Below are 17,690 nucleotides of genomic sequence, written 5' to 3'. Positions count from 1 at the left end.
AGATTCATTCCAGCGATGGCGCAACTGAAGCAGACGCAGGGTCTAAAGACTGACGCACTGGTCCACAAATTACTCCTGGACAGAAAACTTCTGCTTATTATGAAAACGTACTTTATTTCCAAGAGTTAGACAAATGTTTTTCAGGACACGAAAGCGATATCCTATGTCTGAAAACGTCATTTTCAAGGCAAAGAAAGAGTCCGCTTGCTGCTGCGTGTTGTAGCTAGTTCATTCGCACTGAATCTCCGCGCAACCTTCTCTGCACCCCTTTCCTGCTCCTCTCCCCGCTGCCCGATCCACTCTTCCCCTGCTCCTCACTTCGCCGGGCACGGAATCTCCGTGCACCGCTCCCCTCTCCTCTCTCCTCTCTCCTCTCCTCTCCCCCCGCTCCTCACTTCTCCGTCTTGCCTAACCAACACTGTAGTTAGTTGTTTACAAGTCATGTGCAGTGCACCGGCTGTAAACAAACCTGTTTCTGGCGTAAAGAGGAGGAGGGAGGAGGCGTTTCTACGTAGGAGCTGTAGGGGGGGGGGGGTGGTTTCACACATGCGCAACATTTGAAAAAGGACAAACAGTCGCTGGATTTCTCGTTCCTTGGAAAATCCTCTATACAACCTTTAAGAATTTCGTCAATTACATAAATTTTTAATCGACAAACCGAATGTAGGTTGCTGTGTGTGGCGTAGGGTGACCAAACGTGATGCAAATGTTCGGGTTTTCATTGCCTTTCATTGGGCCATTAAACTGAGCCGCTCTCGTAGCTCTCTGTGCATCAGAAGGAGCGAACAGACACAAACAGCCGGTCAGCCTGTAACACGTCGAAGCACAAATGCGTATGTAACGATGACTTGTACCAGAAATCCCCCACTTTTCGTCCCGGTCGAAACAAGTGTGAGGCCATGTGCACAAAGCAGCACGTAAGTTTCGGTGTCCAGTGGTGGTGCCAGGGACCTCAAAGCACCAGGACACCGAAAAACATTAAAAAGCTTTACCAGGTGAGAGTCGCTCGATGTCAATGACGAGGCCCCACCCCCCGTACGCTGTCCTGGTTTTGACAAACGCAAATATGGTCACACTAACCTGTATTCCACTAAGTCATGTCCTTTAGTCTGACAGAAGTTGAACTGCATCACAAGAGCTGTTTTTGTTGTCGTTGTTTTAAGTTTCGTTTCTGTGAGAGTTGCGCAAAAATGCATTAAACACATTATAATGTCAAACGGGCTGATGTGGCTCTTGAGTGGTTACGGTTTATATGTCGTAAAGTTGAATTTATTTATGCAGATTAGTAGTGCAGACAGTAATAATAATAATAATAATGATCATTTTAATATAAAAACATGAATGATTAATCGATAATCAATCCTTAAATCTCCCGTTAAATGTAAGATTTAAGTTTATTGTCATACTATGGAATATACCAGGAAAAGCAATATCATCTCCATGGAGACAAACACGTGGCCAACCCTCCACCCCAAAAGTTGCACAGTGCACCTCATTCTAAAGCTGTTCAGAAAAAGTTAATTTCTGTCCTGTGAATGTGACTTTTTTTAGTATTGGTACCTGCTCAAATGAGGATCTACAATAGTTTCGATACTGGTTTTCGTGTCAATTAGTATCTCATTTTCAATACTTTTGACCTCTCAAACTTTTCCAACCAAGTGCCATCAGGTCTAAAAAAGGACTTTGTTATTAGGTTCTTTTTTCAGACCAAGGGTTTGTTTTCATACCTGACGGTTACTTTTTTACTCTCACACACCTGGGATACTGTCCTGAGGAAGTCGGACTGCAGGTGGCGCTGTCGTCCTGTCTTTACCGGCAGGAAGACAGCGGCAAAACCTAAATAAATAAGCTGAGCGACACACGTGACCACTCTGAGGAAGACCGCGAAACTGTCAGGTACGAAAACAAACTCTTGGTCTGAAAAAAGAACCTAATAACGGAAATAATCGGAAGACCAAGTGAACCTCGTTGGTCTTAAAAAGGACTTTTCTAGATCTAAACTAGGGCTAAATTAATAAATAGCAGTTCTGAACCAGATCTAAACCAAAGCAGGACCCAAATGTAGACTAAAATGAGTTTGAGAACCGCTGCTTTTGACAACCCCGATCTCATGCTGCACTTTAAAGCTTTTTGCGAGTTTTTCCCAATGTGTTTTTTTTTTTTACTCCAAATGCCAAAGACACTAACCTGACTCTAATAGAAGTGTGGCCTTTTTATCTGATTCTAACAGAAAGAGATGAATCATATTTTGGAAAACAATGAATTCGCAATGAAGCTGTTTTCGTACACTGTTTGCCCTCCAAGCTCAAAGTATAGAGCCGTAAATTGCGCCGCGTTCGCCCACAATCTTCAGTGACTCATGCAAAACTACAAGGACGAAGGAGGGAGGTGGAATCATGAATGTGTTTTTTAGACAAAGAGAAAAATTGATTTAATATTCATTGGGAAATCTTTTGGTTTTGTTAGCCTCTTCTTTAGTCACAGCCGCAGACGTTTTGTACCTGCAGAAGACGCTCTGACCTCTGGGAATCCAACTACCAACCTTCAAGTCAGCGTGAATACATCCCTACTGACTTAGAGTTGTTATTTTCATTTGTTTATGCGAGGTTTATTTAGGAGTATTATAATATGTACGTACTGGACAAAACCACGCCTGTAGAAATAGAAAAATAAAAATGGAAGAGAGGTTCGTACAAACAGAAAACACAGGTGAAAAGACGGATTGAACTTCGACTTCCATATGTTCTGACGTGGTTTATTTAGGAATTTTATGTAAATCGTATCTATACATACCTGCTGACATAAAAAAAAGAAGTCAAAGGAGAAAGGAAAAGGAGAGAAAGAAAGTGCAAGACTGAAAATCCAGGATGAATGAGCCTTTTCTGTGGTTGACCTCAAACTTTGCAACGTTCTACCCCCTTCAGTCGATTCTTTGAAATCTCATTCAAAAACACACTTTTATTCACCGGCTTTTAACACGACGTGAGAATTGTGTCTTTCTTTTACTCTTTTATTTATTTTTTTATTTGCAATTTTGCTATTTATTTGCAAATTGTTGTATTTTTTTTTATGTTTTTTATTGACTTTCTTATTTGTTTATTTTATGCTTTATTTTATTTAATGTGTTCATTTATATTGGGATAGTCTGTGTGGCACTTTGGACACTTTGTTTTGGTAAAATACAGATGCAAATAAAGTTGGATCGGATTGGGTTGGGTGAGAAAGAGTTGGACATGCGCCTCTTCTGACTGAACTTCGGAACTCGTATGTTCTGAAAGTTTATTTTTTATTTTTTATTGGGTGTGTATACATGCACATCAGTATCCCAGTTATTGGAGTATACATGCGCATTGAGAAACCGGGATACTCAGATTAGGGATGGGCATTCGATGAAATTTTCTTAATCGATCGTCGGAAGAATTAACGATCGATTATCGATTAATCATTAACGTTTTTATCTTAAAATGATCATCATTATTATTACTATCTGCACTACTAATCTGCATAAATAAATTCAACTTTACGACATATAAACCGTAACGACTCTAGAGCCACATCAGCCCGTTTGACATTATAATGTGTTTAATTCAGTTTTGCGCAACTCTCACAGAAACAAAACTTAAAACCACATCGCTAATTTGCATAAACTAAGCGAAGATAAAACTACAGCTCTTGTGTCGCTGATGCGGTCAACTTCTGTCGGATTAAAAGACATGACTCAGGTGAATACAGGTTAGTGTGACCAGATTTACGTTTGTCAAAACCAGGACACCGTACGGGGGGAGGGAGGTGGGGACTCGTCATCGCGCGACTCTCACCTGGTAAAACTTTTTCCCTCTGGACACCGAAACATATGTGCTGCTTTGTTCACTGTGCACATGGACTCACACTTGTCCCGAACGCAACGGAAAGCGTGGAATTTCTTGTACAAATCATCGTTAAATACGCATTTGCGTTGCAGACTGACCGACTGTTTGTGTCTCGCTCCTTCTGAGTGCAGAGAGACACATGTACGGACCCTGTTTGGTCACGCTACACACAGCAACCTACATTCGGTTTGTCGATTAAAATGAACGTAATCGATGAATTTCTTAATGATCAATTATTGATTAATCGATTAATCATGCCCATCCCTAACTCAGATCCCCGTATACATGATCAAATGGAGTATCCCGGTTTCTTGACATAATCTTACAAATGCGCAAGTGCAAAAATTAAAACACTTAACAAACCAGGAAATATACAAACCACGATCTCCTTCAGTATAGGAAGCTCGGAAGGTTCTAACCAGCGATAAGAAACTGATCCACTACGCAGATCAAACCGAACATTTCCAAACACACTGGAATAGATTCTTAATTAAAATCTTCTGCATAAATAAACTCAACTTTACAACATATGAACCATAACCACTGTAGAGCCGATATCATTTGGCTTTGCGCGCATTTGTTTACGTTTTTGCAGAAACGAAATGTAAAACCACATGGCTCATTCAAATACTAATCTAATACTAGTGTGGAAACTACAGTAGAGATACTGAGCAAGCAACAGTACTAAAAAAAAACTTTCCTGAAGCTTTAGAATGATCTTGAGCTGTATGAGAACAAGTATAAGAGCACTTAGACTAGAATACGCCCATGGACCACTGAGGATTACACACATTTAAGACTTAATTTGCCACGTTTACAATAGAGCTTTAATTCCGAATAAAAAATAATTAAACTCTGAATATAAATGAATTCTGCTTTTAAAAAAGACCACGTAAACACTGATTATTTGGAATTAAACTTAATCCTGAAGTATTCTGATTTTAAAGCCAAATTAATTTCTTCCTCGATCATGTAAACGTTTATTCTTCCGGTCGTTCGTGCTCGTTGGGTCGCCCTTCTGACGCGATCCGGACGATTCGGCTCCAACCAGTCCTCACTTCGGACTTTCATCCACGTCTCTTTGGATTTGCGAGCGGGATGCGGGAGTGGGCTGAGTCAGTTCGTCTTCTTCCTCGCTTCCCCGACACTCTTCCTTTCTCCTCCTCAGCCGACAGACGTAAAGTGCGATGAGAGAATTCTCCAGCTGCTGCTTAAATATCATCGGAACGACAGCGGGAAAAAGTTTGGATCACGTTTGTGTCCGTGGCGTAACGACAAAACCAAGACGATAAAAAAGTGTGCGTTTTCTTCCGGTCGACGTAAATACGTTCGCGTCTCTGTCCAATCAGAACCCTTCCCGACCCGCAGACATTGAGCGGAATTAAATAAAGCCGGTTTAACGTGTTTTCCATGTTCGGAATTATTATCTCCATGTAAACTCGAAGGAGAATATTTTGAATTCCGAACTATTTAATTCAGAAAAAGTAAAAAAACTTCATGTAAACGTGGCCATCATTCAAAAGAAAGTATTTAATGTTGAAAACCACATTCTGTTGTCTAAAGAAAGTGTTTTTTTTTTTCTTTTTTTTCTTATTTTCGTGGTACCGGAATGAATATTGAGCATAAAGTCTATTTCTTTGTTTAAAAATCAAGAATTTTTTTAGATCGCGACAACACTGACCTAGACACGCCTGAAAAAAGTGAAAACTGTGAGGAAGAAAGCGAGAGAATAAGAGCGAGAGATAGAGAGAGGGAGGAGAGGGCATTTGTGTTCATATATTCTGACAGGTTTATTTAGGAATTTTATGTAAATTTCGACACAGAACCGCAGACAAATTTGTGTTTCTTTTTCACGACAAATGCAATTACTCACCTATATTTAAATCTTCCTCGCGTCTCTCCTCCTCACGCTCATTAGTCTAAACTCGGTCCTTTGGGAGGGAAGAATGGAGGGATGAGGAAGAGGAGGAGGAGTGGATAGTGATAGTCGCAAGGCTTCAAGGTAACATTTAGGTGCCTTTAATTAGGACAGGTCCGTTGTCATGGCGATTTTTAGCGGCGATTGATGAATGATTCGGTCCTTTGTTCGGGAGACACGGGGGACGAGAGGTGTCACGGGACGGAGGGGAAGAGGGGATCTGGGAGAAGAGATAGTGGGAGAGAGAGAGAGGGAGAGATGGAGAGAGAAAGAGGGAAGTTAGTGCGAGAGAGAGAGAGAGAATGAGAAAAAAAACAAGGGATGAGAGATGGATGGAGGAAAATGGAGATGGAAAGGTAAGAGGGAAAGGGATGAGAAAGAGGAAGGGGGGATGGAGGAGAGGAGGAGAGGGAAAATGTGAGGAGAGAAGGAGGAGAGAGAGAGAAAGACAAAACAGGGATGAGAGGGACAGAGAACGAGAAAAGAATGAGGGGGTAGAGAGAGATGGAGGAGAGAGACGAGACGGAGAAAGAGAAAAGATGAGAGGAGAGAGGGAGAAAGGGGATAGAGAGAGATGGAGGAGAGGGAGAAAACAGGGATGAGAGAGACGGAAAAAGAGAGAGGAAGAGAGGGTGACAGAAAGACTCAAGAACGAAAGGGGATGGAGAGAGACGGAGGAGAGAGAAAGAAAAAAGGGACGAGAGAGACGGAGAAAGAAAAAGAAAGAGGAGAGAGGGAGACAGAGGAAAGACATAAGAACGAAAGGGGATGGAGAGAGACGGAGGAGAGAGAGAAAGAGAAAAACAGGGATGAGAGAGACGGAGAAAGAGAAAGTAAGAAAAGAGAGCGGGAGGCAGAGAAAGACAAAAGAATGAAAGGGGAGAGAGAGAGAGAGAGAAAGAGGGGAGAGAGGGAGAGAAAGAAATGAGAATGAAAGGGTAAAGAGACAGATGGAGGAGAGAGAGAAAAACAGGGATGAGAGAGACAGAGAAAGATTAAGAGAAAGGAGAGAGATGGAAAAAGAAGAGAAAGGGAGACAGAGAAAGACATAAGAATGATAGGGGATAGAGAGAGATGGAGGAGAGAGAGAGAAAAAAGGGATGAGAGAGATGGAGAAAGAGAAGGAAAGAGAAGAGAGAAGGAGACAGAGAAAGACATAAGAATGAAAGAGAAAGAAAGAGAGGAGAGAGATGAAGAAAAAGAAAGAAAGAGAGGAGAGAGGGAGACAGAGAAAGACATAAGAATGAAAGGGAAGATAGAGATGAAGAGAAGAGAAGAGAGGGATAAAGAAAAACAGGGATGAGAGAGAAAGAGAAAGGAAGAGAGGAGAGAGAGAGAAAGGAAATAGAGCAAGAGAGAAAAAACAGACAGATGAGACAGACAGAGAAAGAGAGAGGAAGAAAGGAGTGAAAGAGACAGAGAAAGATGGAAGAGAGAGAGAGAAAAACAGGGATGAGAAAGAAAGAAAGAGAGCAGAGAGGGAAACAGAGAAAAACAAAAGAATGAAAAGGGATAAAGAGAAGGAGGAGAGTGAAAAACAGGGTGGAGAGAGCGAAAAAGCAAGACGTAGGGTGAATTCAAAAGAGAGAGAGAGAGACGACAAACCAGACAACGAGAGTGAGAGAGAAAAAACAGGTAGAAAAGGAGAGGAAAAGGAAAGAGAGAGGGAAAAAAGTACACAGAAAGTACAGAGGGACAGAGAGAGAAAGAAGAGATGAAGTGTGTGTGTGTGTGAGTGTTTGAGGGGACAGTGGAAGAGAAAGAGAGTGAGCGAAAAGATAGGACAGAGGAGAGAGAGAGAGAGAGAAAGAAAAAGAGGATAAGAGAGATACTAGTTAGGCATGTGGCTGTTGAATTAAACATGAATCCTTCGTTAAGGCCAGTAGACAAAAGGACAGCAAACACACACACACACACACACACTGTCACACACTGTTACACGCGCGGTCTTTTTTCCTCGGTTACCTTGTCAAAGACGCGTTCAAAGACATTTCTGGGTGAGATTTTCCGTCCCGAGGGGAATGTCGAAGTTTTATCGTCGTCGCTAGCAACGCGCCAAGGATACGAGACTTAACCCCTCGCATCCCGACGCTCCCGAGGATGGAACACGTCTGGCACCTGTGGCTAAAAAAAAATCCGTGTATCATTCGTTCATTTGTTTTTCAATATAAAACCAAAAATAAGAAAACGAAAAAAGTAAAATAACTATTTTCTTCATTATTTGTCTCCAAAAAAAAAATTAAAAAATGAAAAAACACGGATAATGATTCGTTTTTTTCATTTTTCGATTTTGTGTTTAAATGAAGAATAACGACTGTTTACATGACTTAAACTGTGATGCTGGACTTTTGCACCGGATTACGGACAGAACCAGGTCCTCGACCAGACTGGAACCAGGACTGCGACCGGGACTGACACTGGGACCAGACCAGGACTGACAGTTTAGTCCTGGTTTAGTTCTGGTTTAGATTTAGATTTATTTATTGTCATTGTATGAAATACAACGAAACTCGGGAATTGTTGCCAACACAGATTATATGACTCTTCACTGATTGGCTGGAGCCCGAACTGCACTTCCAGGGGTTTTTGTGAACCGTCTAGTGTATTCCGATTCCTGACCTAGTCGCTGGAGAGAAATGAAACTGAGCGGAGGCACTAGGTGGAGCTTGGGTGTACACTGCAAAAACTTTGATTAGTTTAAAGTTCTGAATGTTAATCATAATTTGAGTCGTTTTGACAAGCTTAGATGTATTTAGTCAGTGAATCAGGATCATTTCATTGGTTTTAATAGAAGTTATAATGTTGCTGCCTCATCACAAACAGACCTGGAATTGTGTTTTGTTTCATTCAAGTCATTGAACTCTGAAATTTTACAATTTGGTCGACCTTTACACTTTGAAAATCATGTTCAAAACAACAATCTCTTGTCAAAATCATTACAGGACATGTTCAAAATCCAAAATAGCCAATATGAGCTTCATGTTTATCAAAAAGAAAATCAGAACAAACATTATGAAATTGTGTAAATCTGTTAAAGAGATGAAGCTCTGGAACAATTGTACAGAAGGCCTAAATTTGTGCTCGACTCTCTTCCAGTTTATAAAGAAGCTTAAATGTTTAACTCTGGGCGGATACATGAATTATGATACTTAGTTTGTGCTGTAGGACTTTGTTGTTCTGTTACTGATTTGTTTGTATTTATGAAGATGAACTGGTGTCAAGATAAAGGAATAAAGGGTAAAAAGGCAGAATAATTTCAAGCTTTAGCCTACACATTTTCGGTAAATAATGTCTGAATATACCTGTGACCGAAATCAATCAATCAGTTCACACATGTTTCACTACAATCATTTGGATAAATTTCAGACCTGGAATTGCCAATTTATTCTGTACAAAAGGTAAAAGGAGATGTGGACAGCCTAATATTGCAGGATTACTCAAACAAAACACAACTCCAGGTCTGTTTTTAATGACATAACAACATTATAACATGTTTTAAAGCTCACAAGAGTCAATTTTGCGTAATAAATTACCTTTAAGTATTTTTAACACATACTCTATCATATTTGCAGTGTAAAAGTAGCAGTAGCATCCTCCGTCTGAAATAACCTCATGTTGTTTTTGTGTTTTTCTCTTCCCAGGAGACCACCAGATCGTGCAGCTGTATCTCAAGTCGAAGGAGACGGGCCTGGCTTTCGCAAACACCAGTTTTGTTTTCTACAACTGCAGCGTCCATAAGTCGTGAGTCTTTTACCTGGACCGGAACACACTTAGCTCCGTGGACATTTGGTGACATTTACAGTCCATTCATATCAGAGATTCTCACTAAGGCTGAGGCACCATATGGGTCAGAGCATTACTGCCTTGGCATTTGGTACAGCAGCCTCTTATTAAAGCTCTAGTCTACGTTATAGATTGGTTTATGTAAGAACTGATGGACTTGTTTATGCACGAGCGGAGGATTTATATGGCACAGGTGGTTTTCTGGTATGAGGTTTACAATTTAATACAATTATTCTTAAGCAAATTGGTCCTGAAAGTTCAAATTTCTCTAATAATAAAAAGATATTTACCCCATCAAGTTATTTTTTATGAATTTATACATTTAGGCAAGGCAAGGCGAGTTTATTTCAAGTAATTCAAAGTGCTTTACGGAATAAGAAATACATTAAAATCACAATAAAAACATAAATAATCATCATAAAAAAAAATAAAAAGAAGGAGACATTAAGTTAGAGAGAAGAGTGCGGAATGAAAAATGAAAACTTTTCAGTCAGAACTCGGAAACATTTAACATCGAATTGCACAACAACAAACGCATAACTTGACATTAAACATTACATCTATTTAAATTACATTACAAATTGATAGATTTTTTTAAATGAATAAATAAATAAATAGGTCACACATGCTGTTTTGTTTCATTATTGAATTCAGTTATTGAATTTAGTGAATTTTTTGTTTTGTTTTTTACATAGTTTGACTAGTAAAAGAAAAGCAAGAACATTTTTATTTTTATTTAACAATGTCTAACGGTATAGTACATTTTGCAGTAATATCCTCCTGAGACCCGGCCCATTCATTTGTGTCCTTTATAGTGGATATTGACTTAACCAGTCTATATTTTAAGTCTTTTGAGATAGACTCTTAATGGGAGGACTATGATCCTCTGCCTAAATAGGGCTGGGGATTATCGAGTACTATCACGTCCAGGATTTTAAAAAAAAAAACAAACTCAATTTTGTAACTCAAGTTTGTGGCTGCACTATGATTAACATTTTAAAAAAGAAATCAAAAGGGAGTCTAAAAACGTTTTGAGGCGACTGTAGAAGCTTGTCAGAGATGTTGGTCATCAAAAAAGTTGTTTGCGTTAAGTTGTTAACGTCACATAGCTTGATTCATCAGCTGGTTTCACTTCGTAGAAACCGTCTGACCTCGCAGCATTAGGATTCGTTCGCTCGACGGTAGGAGGGTACTGTTTTTATTTAACCAGTCGCTGCTATTTAGTCCCAAATCCCGTAGGAAAAAGGCCAATAACGTCTTTCCCCTTGATAAAACTCATCGAACGTTCTTTGTTCCGGCGTTAAATCCTCGATCTCGGGAATCGTTACCAACACAGAAAGTATAGCTCTTCGCTGATTGGCTGGTGCCCGGACTCGCACTTCTGGGGTTTTTGCGAACCGTTTAGTGTATTCCGATGCCTGACCTAGTCACTGGAGAGAAATTTAATTGAGCGAAGGCACTAGATGGCGCCAAAACGTCCATTACAGAGGACATGTTACAAAATTATGAATAAAAATGAAAAATGACAAAAATATATATATATTGCAATACACTTTTTTTCCTTGGGGTCCCAGGAGGATATCATGATACAGAACACCTCTAGCTCTAAAGCAAACATTAATATTCAGCATGTTTTTATTAATAAGTTATTTCTCTCTCTCTGTCTGTGTGTGTTTCCGTGCAGATGTCTGTCCTGTGTGAGCAGTCCATACGAGTGTCACTGGTGTAAATACAGACACGGCTGCACCCACGACCCCACCACCTGCTCTTTCCAGGAAGGACGTGTCAAGAAGCCCATGGTACGTCCACATTCTTCGCTCTAAAACCACGACAAAGGGCTGTTTTTTGAGGCAGAAGTAGATCAGTCTCGTCAGATTACGGAAGCTGAGCAAAGTCCAGGTCTGGTTAGTACAGAGAGAGAAGCTGTGGGGTAAACACCAGGTGTAGTGGAGGAGCAGTGGCTCTGGTGCAAACTGTTGTTGTGTCTTTTGGCCAGACACTTGCCCACGTTGCCTGATATGAATGTGGAGTGAGCATGAGTGATGGCGGTGGGTGGAGGGGCAGATGGTGCAGATTGGCAGCCTCGCTTCCATCAGTCTACCCCAGGGCAGCTCTGACTACAACAGTAATAGTTATACTTATAGTTACAGTAATAGTAATAGTTACAGTAATAGCAATAGTTATAATAATAGTATTTATAGTAATGTTATTGTTATAGTAATAGTTATAGTAATAATCATAGTTATAGTAATAGTTATGGTAATGATAATAGCAATAGTAATAGTTACAGTAATAGTTACAGTAATAGTTATAGTAATAGTTGTAGTAATAGTTACAGTAATAGTTACAGTAATAGTTACAGTAATAGTTATAGTAATAGTTACAGTAATAGTTATAGTAATAGTTGTAGTAATAGTTACAGTAATAGTTATAGTAATAGTTACAGTAATAGTTACAGTAATAGTTATAGTAATAGTTACAGTAATAGTTACAGTAATAGTTACAGTAATAGTTATAGTAATAGTTATAGTAATAGTTATAGTAATAGTTACAGTAATAGTTGTAGTAATAGTTATAGTAATAGTTGTAGTAATAGTTACAGTAATAGTTACAGTAATAGTTATAGTAATAGTTATAGTAATAGTTACAGTAATAGTTATAGTAATAGTTATAGTTACAGTAATAGTTACAGTAATAGTTACAGTAATAGTATAGTAATAGTTATAGTAAGTAATAGTTAGTAATAGTTATAGTAATAGTTGTAGTAATAGTTATAGTTGTAGTAATAGTTACAGTAAGTTACAGTGATAATTATAGTAATAGTTATAGTAATAGTTATAGTAATAGTTACAGTAATAGTTACAGTAATAGTAATAGTAATAGTTATAGTTATAGTTACAGTAATAGTAGTAATAGTATAGTAATAGTTAATAGTAATAGTATAGTAATAGTTGTAGTAATAGTTACAGTAATAGTTACAGTAATAGTTACAGTAATAGTTACAGTAATAGTTACAGTAATAGTTACAGTAATAGTTACAGTAATAGTTATAGTAATAGTTGTAGTAATAGTTACAGTAATAGTTACAGTAATAGTTACAGTAATAGTTATAGTAGTAATAGTTACAGTAATAGTTACAGTAATAGTTATAGTAATAGTTATAGTAATAGTTACAGTAATAGTTATAGTAATAGTTACAGTAATAGTTACAGTAATAGTTACAGTAATAGTTATAGTAATAGTTACAGTAATAGTTACAGTAATAGATATATAATAGTTAAGTAGTTATAGTAGTATAGTAATAGTTACAGTAATAATATAATAATAGTTACAGTAATAGTTATAGTAATAGATATAGTAATAGTTACAGTAATAGTTACAGTAATAGTTATAGTAATAGTTATAGTATCCATCCATTTTGTTCTGCTTCTCTGGGGACATCAGTCTAAGCAGGGACTCCCAGACTTTCTTAACCCGGACACTTCCTCCGGCTCTTCCTATTACTATTACTATTACTATTACTATTACTATTACTATTACTATTAGTAATAATATTAATAGTAATAACAGAGTGTGGAGTGAATTAATAATGCAGTGTAAAGCGCTTTGGGCGTCTATATATCCAGTGTTTTATCATTATTATAATTGGCAAATTACAGCTTTAACTAGAGAATTTCAAACGTTATATGAGCATTTTGGGGATTTAGTAATAAAACTACTTACTAGTGATTTTTGTGAAGCTGTTCTGTAAGAATAAATAGTCAGTCGGATCCATTTTGTCATACATAAATTGTGTGTTTAAGGATGTAAATGTTATTTTCATTCTACTGGCAGATAGGCCCAGAGCGTTGATTCTGGTATCAGACCTGAAAAAGATGGATTAGTGTGTCTATTATAACAAAGTAGTAGTGCTTGTATTGATCGAAAACAGCCTCTTCCCATGAAAAGAACGGAAGAATAGCCAGACACAAGTGGGCCAGGATATGAATATAATACAGCATGTGCTTGGTTATCCGGCATGACACCTCCAGTGACTAAGTGCGTTTTTTGCTGCCTCACGCTGAGCTGTTGAAATCACTATAACGTCTCCTCTGCTTTATTCCTCAACACATGACTCTTCGCTCTTTTATCTCTACCTTTTCTTTAGCTTTCAGTTCTTCTTTACACCGGCGGGTAAATAAAATAAATGTGGCTGAATGTTCGTCTGCGTGACACTAATAGCTTCCATTGAAGGTTTTAGGGCAAAGCGAATTGAAAGACTACAGACACCTTCCATCTGGCTCTGGCTCTTTTGGCTTGTCTCTCTGTTGACTGCACTTCAAAGCGCAAACTAATAAAAAACACAGCCATTTCCTCTCGCCCGGCCCTCCTCTCTGCCAAAGCTTAGTCTCCCTGAATTATCAATAGTATTGGCAGATCTCCTATTCCTTTGCGCTGTAATGAGGCCGGTCCGCTGCTCGGGCCATAGACTCCTGACCAAACGGACGGCAGCTGTGAATACCTCAAAATCCTATACAGGCGGTTCTTGTGAAACAGGATTGAGTTTATGTTGTTTTGAAAAAAGGTAATAATGGCTGGTTTTTGAGCTTATCTCACAGCAATGCACATGTCTCTGCTAAATATATAGAAATAAATAGTTTTATAGCTCAAAAATACCTTAAAAACAAGGCATTCTGACTGTGAACGGGGTTGCTTTTCCACAGATCTGACCTGTAACTTGGTCTGGTTTGGTCTCCCTCTCCATTAATTTGACCAAAATTTGTCTTACCCCATTACAGATCTTTTGTATTGATCAAAATATATCAGTTGCGTGCTGTATGTGTCTAATTATTAAGTGTTTTTATGTTCCCATGATCAGGAATTGAGCGTAAGCATGCTAGTTGTTTTTGTTGTTAGCTTTACCACTCTGATGCCTTAAAGTAAAAGCACTTATAAACTCATTGTGGTGAATAATTGGTGCTTGGTATGCATAAGTTAAAGGTGCACTGTGTAAATTTTCTATTGGAGAGTCTGTCACCTTCTTGTCTCCATGGAGATATTACTGTTTTTGCCTGGGAATAAACTTGGTAATCACAATGAGGGCAGGTTAATGATTAGATCTATGGAGAATCAAGCCCGTATATAGTAAGAATTTATAGTTTTTAAGGTATTTTTGAGCAATAAAACAGCTGTAATTGAACTACCGTATTTTTTGGACTATAAGTCGCTCCAGAGTGTAAGTCGCACCAGCCAAAAAATGCGTAATGAAAAAGAAAGAAAAAAAACATATAGAAGGGCAAGTTATAGTAAAAACAATAGAACAGAGAACAACAGGCTGTTAACGTCACATATGAACAGTTCTTCAGATAATTATATCATAAACAACAGAACAGAACAAGTTTACCAAACTCTCCATCTCACTCCAAATCACTAAATCTATTCAATTCTTGATCCTCTGTGTCACTTCTGAGCAACTCCGCGAACTCTGGAGGTAAACAGAGCGCCACTTCCTCTTCTGTGTAGCTGTCGTCAGATTCAGCATCAGTTCCAGTTAGAATTATTCCGGCCTTTCTGAATCCTGACAGGATGGTCTTGGTGTCACTGAAGTCCAGGTTTTGTCCATCCATCCAATGACTTCCAGGAAAGTTGCAGGGTGCAGCCTCCCGCTTGTCACAAGTTTCTCACTCACTCCAAACTTTCTTACTACTGCTTGATTACCGCTTTCTGCTGCATATTTCACTACTTGCAGCCTGTAATCTGCAAAATATGATTTTCTTTTTGGAGGCATTTGTGTTCAGTCTTCTCATATGTCTTAATAAGTTTGTTTAAATTGGTACAGAAGTAATGGTGCGATTGACTGACATGATACAGACAGGACAGTGGCTCTTTCTGCAGGAGACATGCGCAGTAGAGTGAAGTGACAGTAGCAATAGGAGCAGCAGATACTGGCACAAAAACCTTGCGTCTGTCAGTGTCAAAATTTTAATATATATGTCGCACCAGAGTATAAGTCGCAGGAAATGCCCAGACCATGAAAAAAAGTGCGACTTATAGTCTGAAAAATACGGTATCTAGAAAAACAAGCATTCTGACTGTGAGCTGGGTCTCTTCTCCACAGATCTGCCCTGTAACTTGGTCTGGTTTGGTCTCCATGAAGACCGAAACATTAAACATTCCGACTCTATTTTTGGTTCCACATTACAGCTTAAAGTCAGTTAACCACCACTCTAAAACCCGTGAAAACTTTCTCGGCGCACGGCTCTGACTTTGATACAGTACATCTCTATTTGACTCATTAAAATGTGTGCGAGAGTGTGTGAATGGACTTATCTTGATACGCCGTCTCCCGCTGCTCTTACCAATTTACTGTGGTCTGCGGAGGAGGGCTGAACAGCAGTTAGTGCCCTCTTAATCCTAGCCCGAGGTCCCCATGATCAAGATCACTGGAGCTCACATCCTGCTCGCCAGATACTTGCTGCAATGGACTAAGCCAGATTGCCTTCTTTTGATGCGTCGCCCCTTTCCTTAATTGTGTTATTCTCGCCGTGTTTTCCCCCCCGAAGCCATTCAACCTGTCCAGACGATAATATTTTCCTTATTTCTGTCAATTCCATTATCCTTCTGCACCTTCTGCTTAGTCAGGGCAGTCTTTGCAGGTTTACTTTTCCAATTAACTCCTGCGCCGTGTGGTCAATATTGACTGAGGATAATAATGTGTGAATCCTCCTTCCATTGTGTTGCTGACTAAAAAGAAAAGCGCAAATAAAAAGCCAGAGAGGGATTTGGTATTAGCACATTAATGGGTTCCCCCCTTTTGCTGTCACAGGAAAAGCAGGTGTTTTCTGAGCCTAATGACTTTTAATTTACTTTTAATTAACCCCTCAAAATTGTGGGGCATTTGTGCGCTGACAGAAGGTGCTTGTTTTTCAATAATACAGACACACGCAAGCTTAAAGGGGATGATTTTATTTATTTTTTACCCATTTATTTGACCGAAATGTGTCTTACCCCAGTACGGATCGATTGCATTGGTCAGGAAGTGTGTGTTTGCATGCTAGTTGCCGATAGTTTTACCCCTGTGGTCTCTGAAAGTTGTGAAAAGAGCTTAAAAACTCGTTCTGTATGCGTAAATAAAGTTGCAGTAAAGTTGCACCGTGTAACTTTTCTGCTTGTCGCCATGGAGATATTATGATTTTTTTTGCCTTGAATAAACTCAGTAATCACCACGGAGACAGGTTAGTGGTCAGATCTATGGAGAGGCAAGCCCACGCATGGTAAAATTTCAAGTTTTTAAGGTATTTTTGAGCTATAAAACACCTGTAATTGAACAAAATTGATGCAAGGGAGATTTGTTTAATGTCACACTGCGGAACTTTTCAGGTAAAGAAATGGAGACAAGCAAGTAGCCTTAGAAGTTACACAGTGCACCTTCAAGACAGGAATAAGCTTGGACCACTGCAAATTGTTTTAAATGAACTAGTTCCGCTTTTCACATTGTTAAGAAAGTAAACTCAGACTTTATTTTTTAACTTTATCGATCCACAAGAAAATGAATTTGGACACAGTAGTTCACACATCACAATATAATTTAATAACAAAGAGTAAAAAAAATATATAAATGGTAAAAATAAATTCTAAATAAGTAGCAAAAAGGGTAGAAAGAGACTGGTGTTAAAGAAGACTTAATTGTGTAAATGTACAAGTCAAAATAAAATAAAATAAAAAGTAATAAAATATAAAATCTCAGCTCTATACAAGAGGTCATAGGAAGACAGTGCAACAATGATATCCTCCTGAGACCCATTTATTTGTGTCTTTTATAATGGACATTGAGTTAACCAGTAGGAGTGTAACGATATCCAAGTGTCACGATACGATATCGTCACGGAATGAACCTCACGGTACGATATTTCTTGCGATACCGTGGGAAAGTTCACGATATGATGGAGAGGCTCACGATTAGAGATGTAACAATATCCAAATCTCTCAGCAGGATGTTTTCACGATATACATCTCACGGTACGATATTTATTGCGATATTTTTTGGAGGCTGACAAAACTATTAGACTTAATCCAAAGAACTAAGACTTAAAAGTGTTTAGAACTGTTATTTCTTCTTGTAGTCTGCACTGAAATGGAGC

At 38.7% G+C, this 17,690-nt stretch overlaps 1 protein-coding gene across 1 annotated transcript in view; it reads left to right on the top strand.

The window, feature by feature from the left end:
• plxna4 (plexin A4) overlaps positions 1–17,690 on the top strand; it is a 659,145-nt gene that overhangs the window by 445,204 nt on the left and 196,251 nt on the right. The window contains 2 exon segments of the mRNA XM_055154191.1: positions 9,429–9,528; positions 11,255–11,369. Of these exon segments, the coding sequence (XP_055010166.1) occupies positions 9,429–9,528; positions 11,255–11,369 (215 nt within the window).

The sequence above is a fragment of the Boleophthalmus pectinirostris genome, unplaced genomic scaffold (genome assembly GCF_026225935.1).
Source record: "Boleophthalmus pectinirostris isolate CB_2022bp ecotype Guang Dong unplaced genomic scaffold, ASM2622593v1 HiC_scaffold_18, whole genome shotgun sequence".
Taxonomy (NCBI): domain Eukaryota; kingdom Metazoa; phylum Chordata; class Actinopteri; order Gobiiformes; family Gobiidae; genus Boleophthalmus; species Boleophthalmus pectinirostris.
The sequence above is the reverse complement of the archived record's forward strand: the minus strand, read 5'-3'. Positions and strand labels throughout refer to the sequence as shown.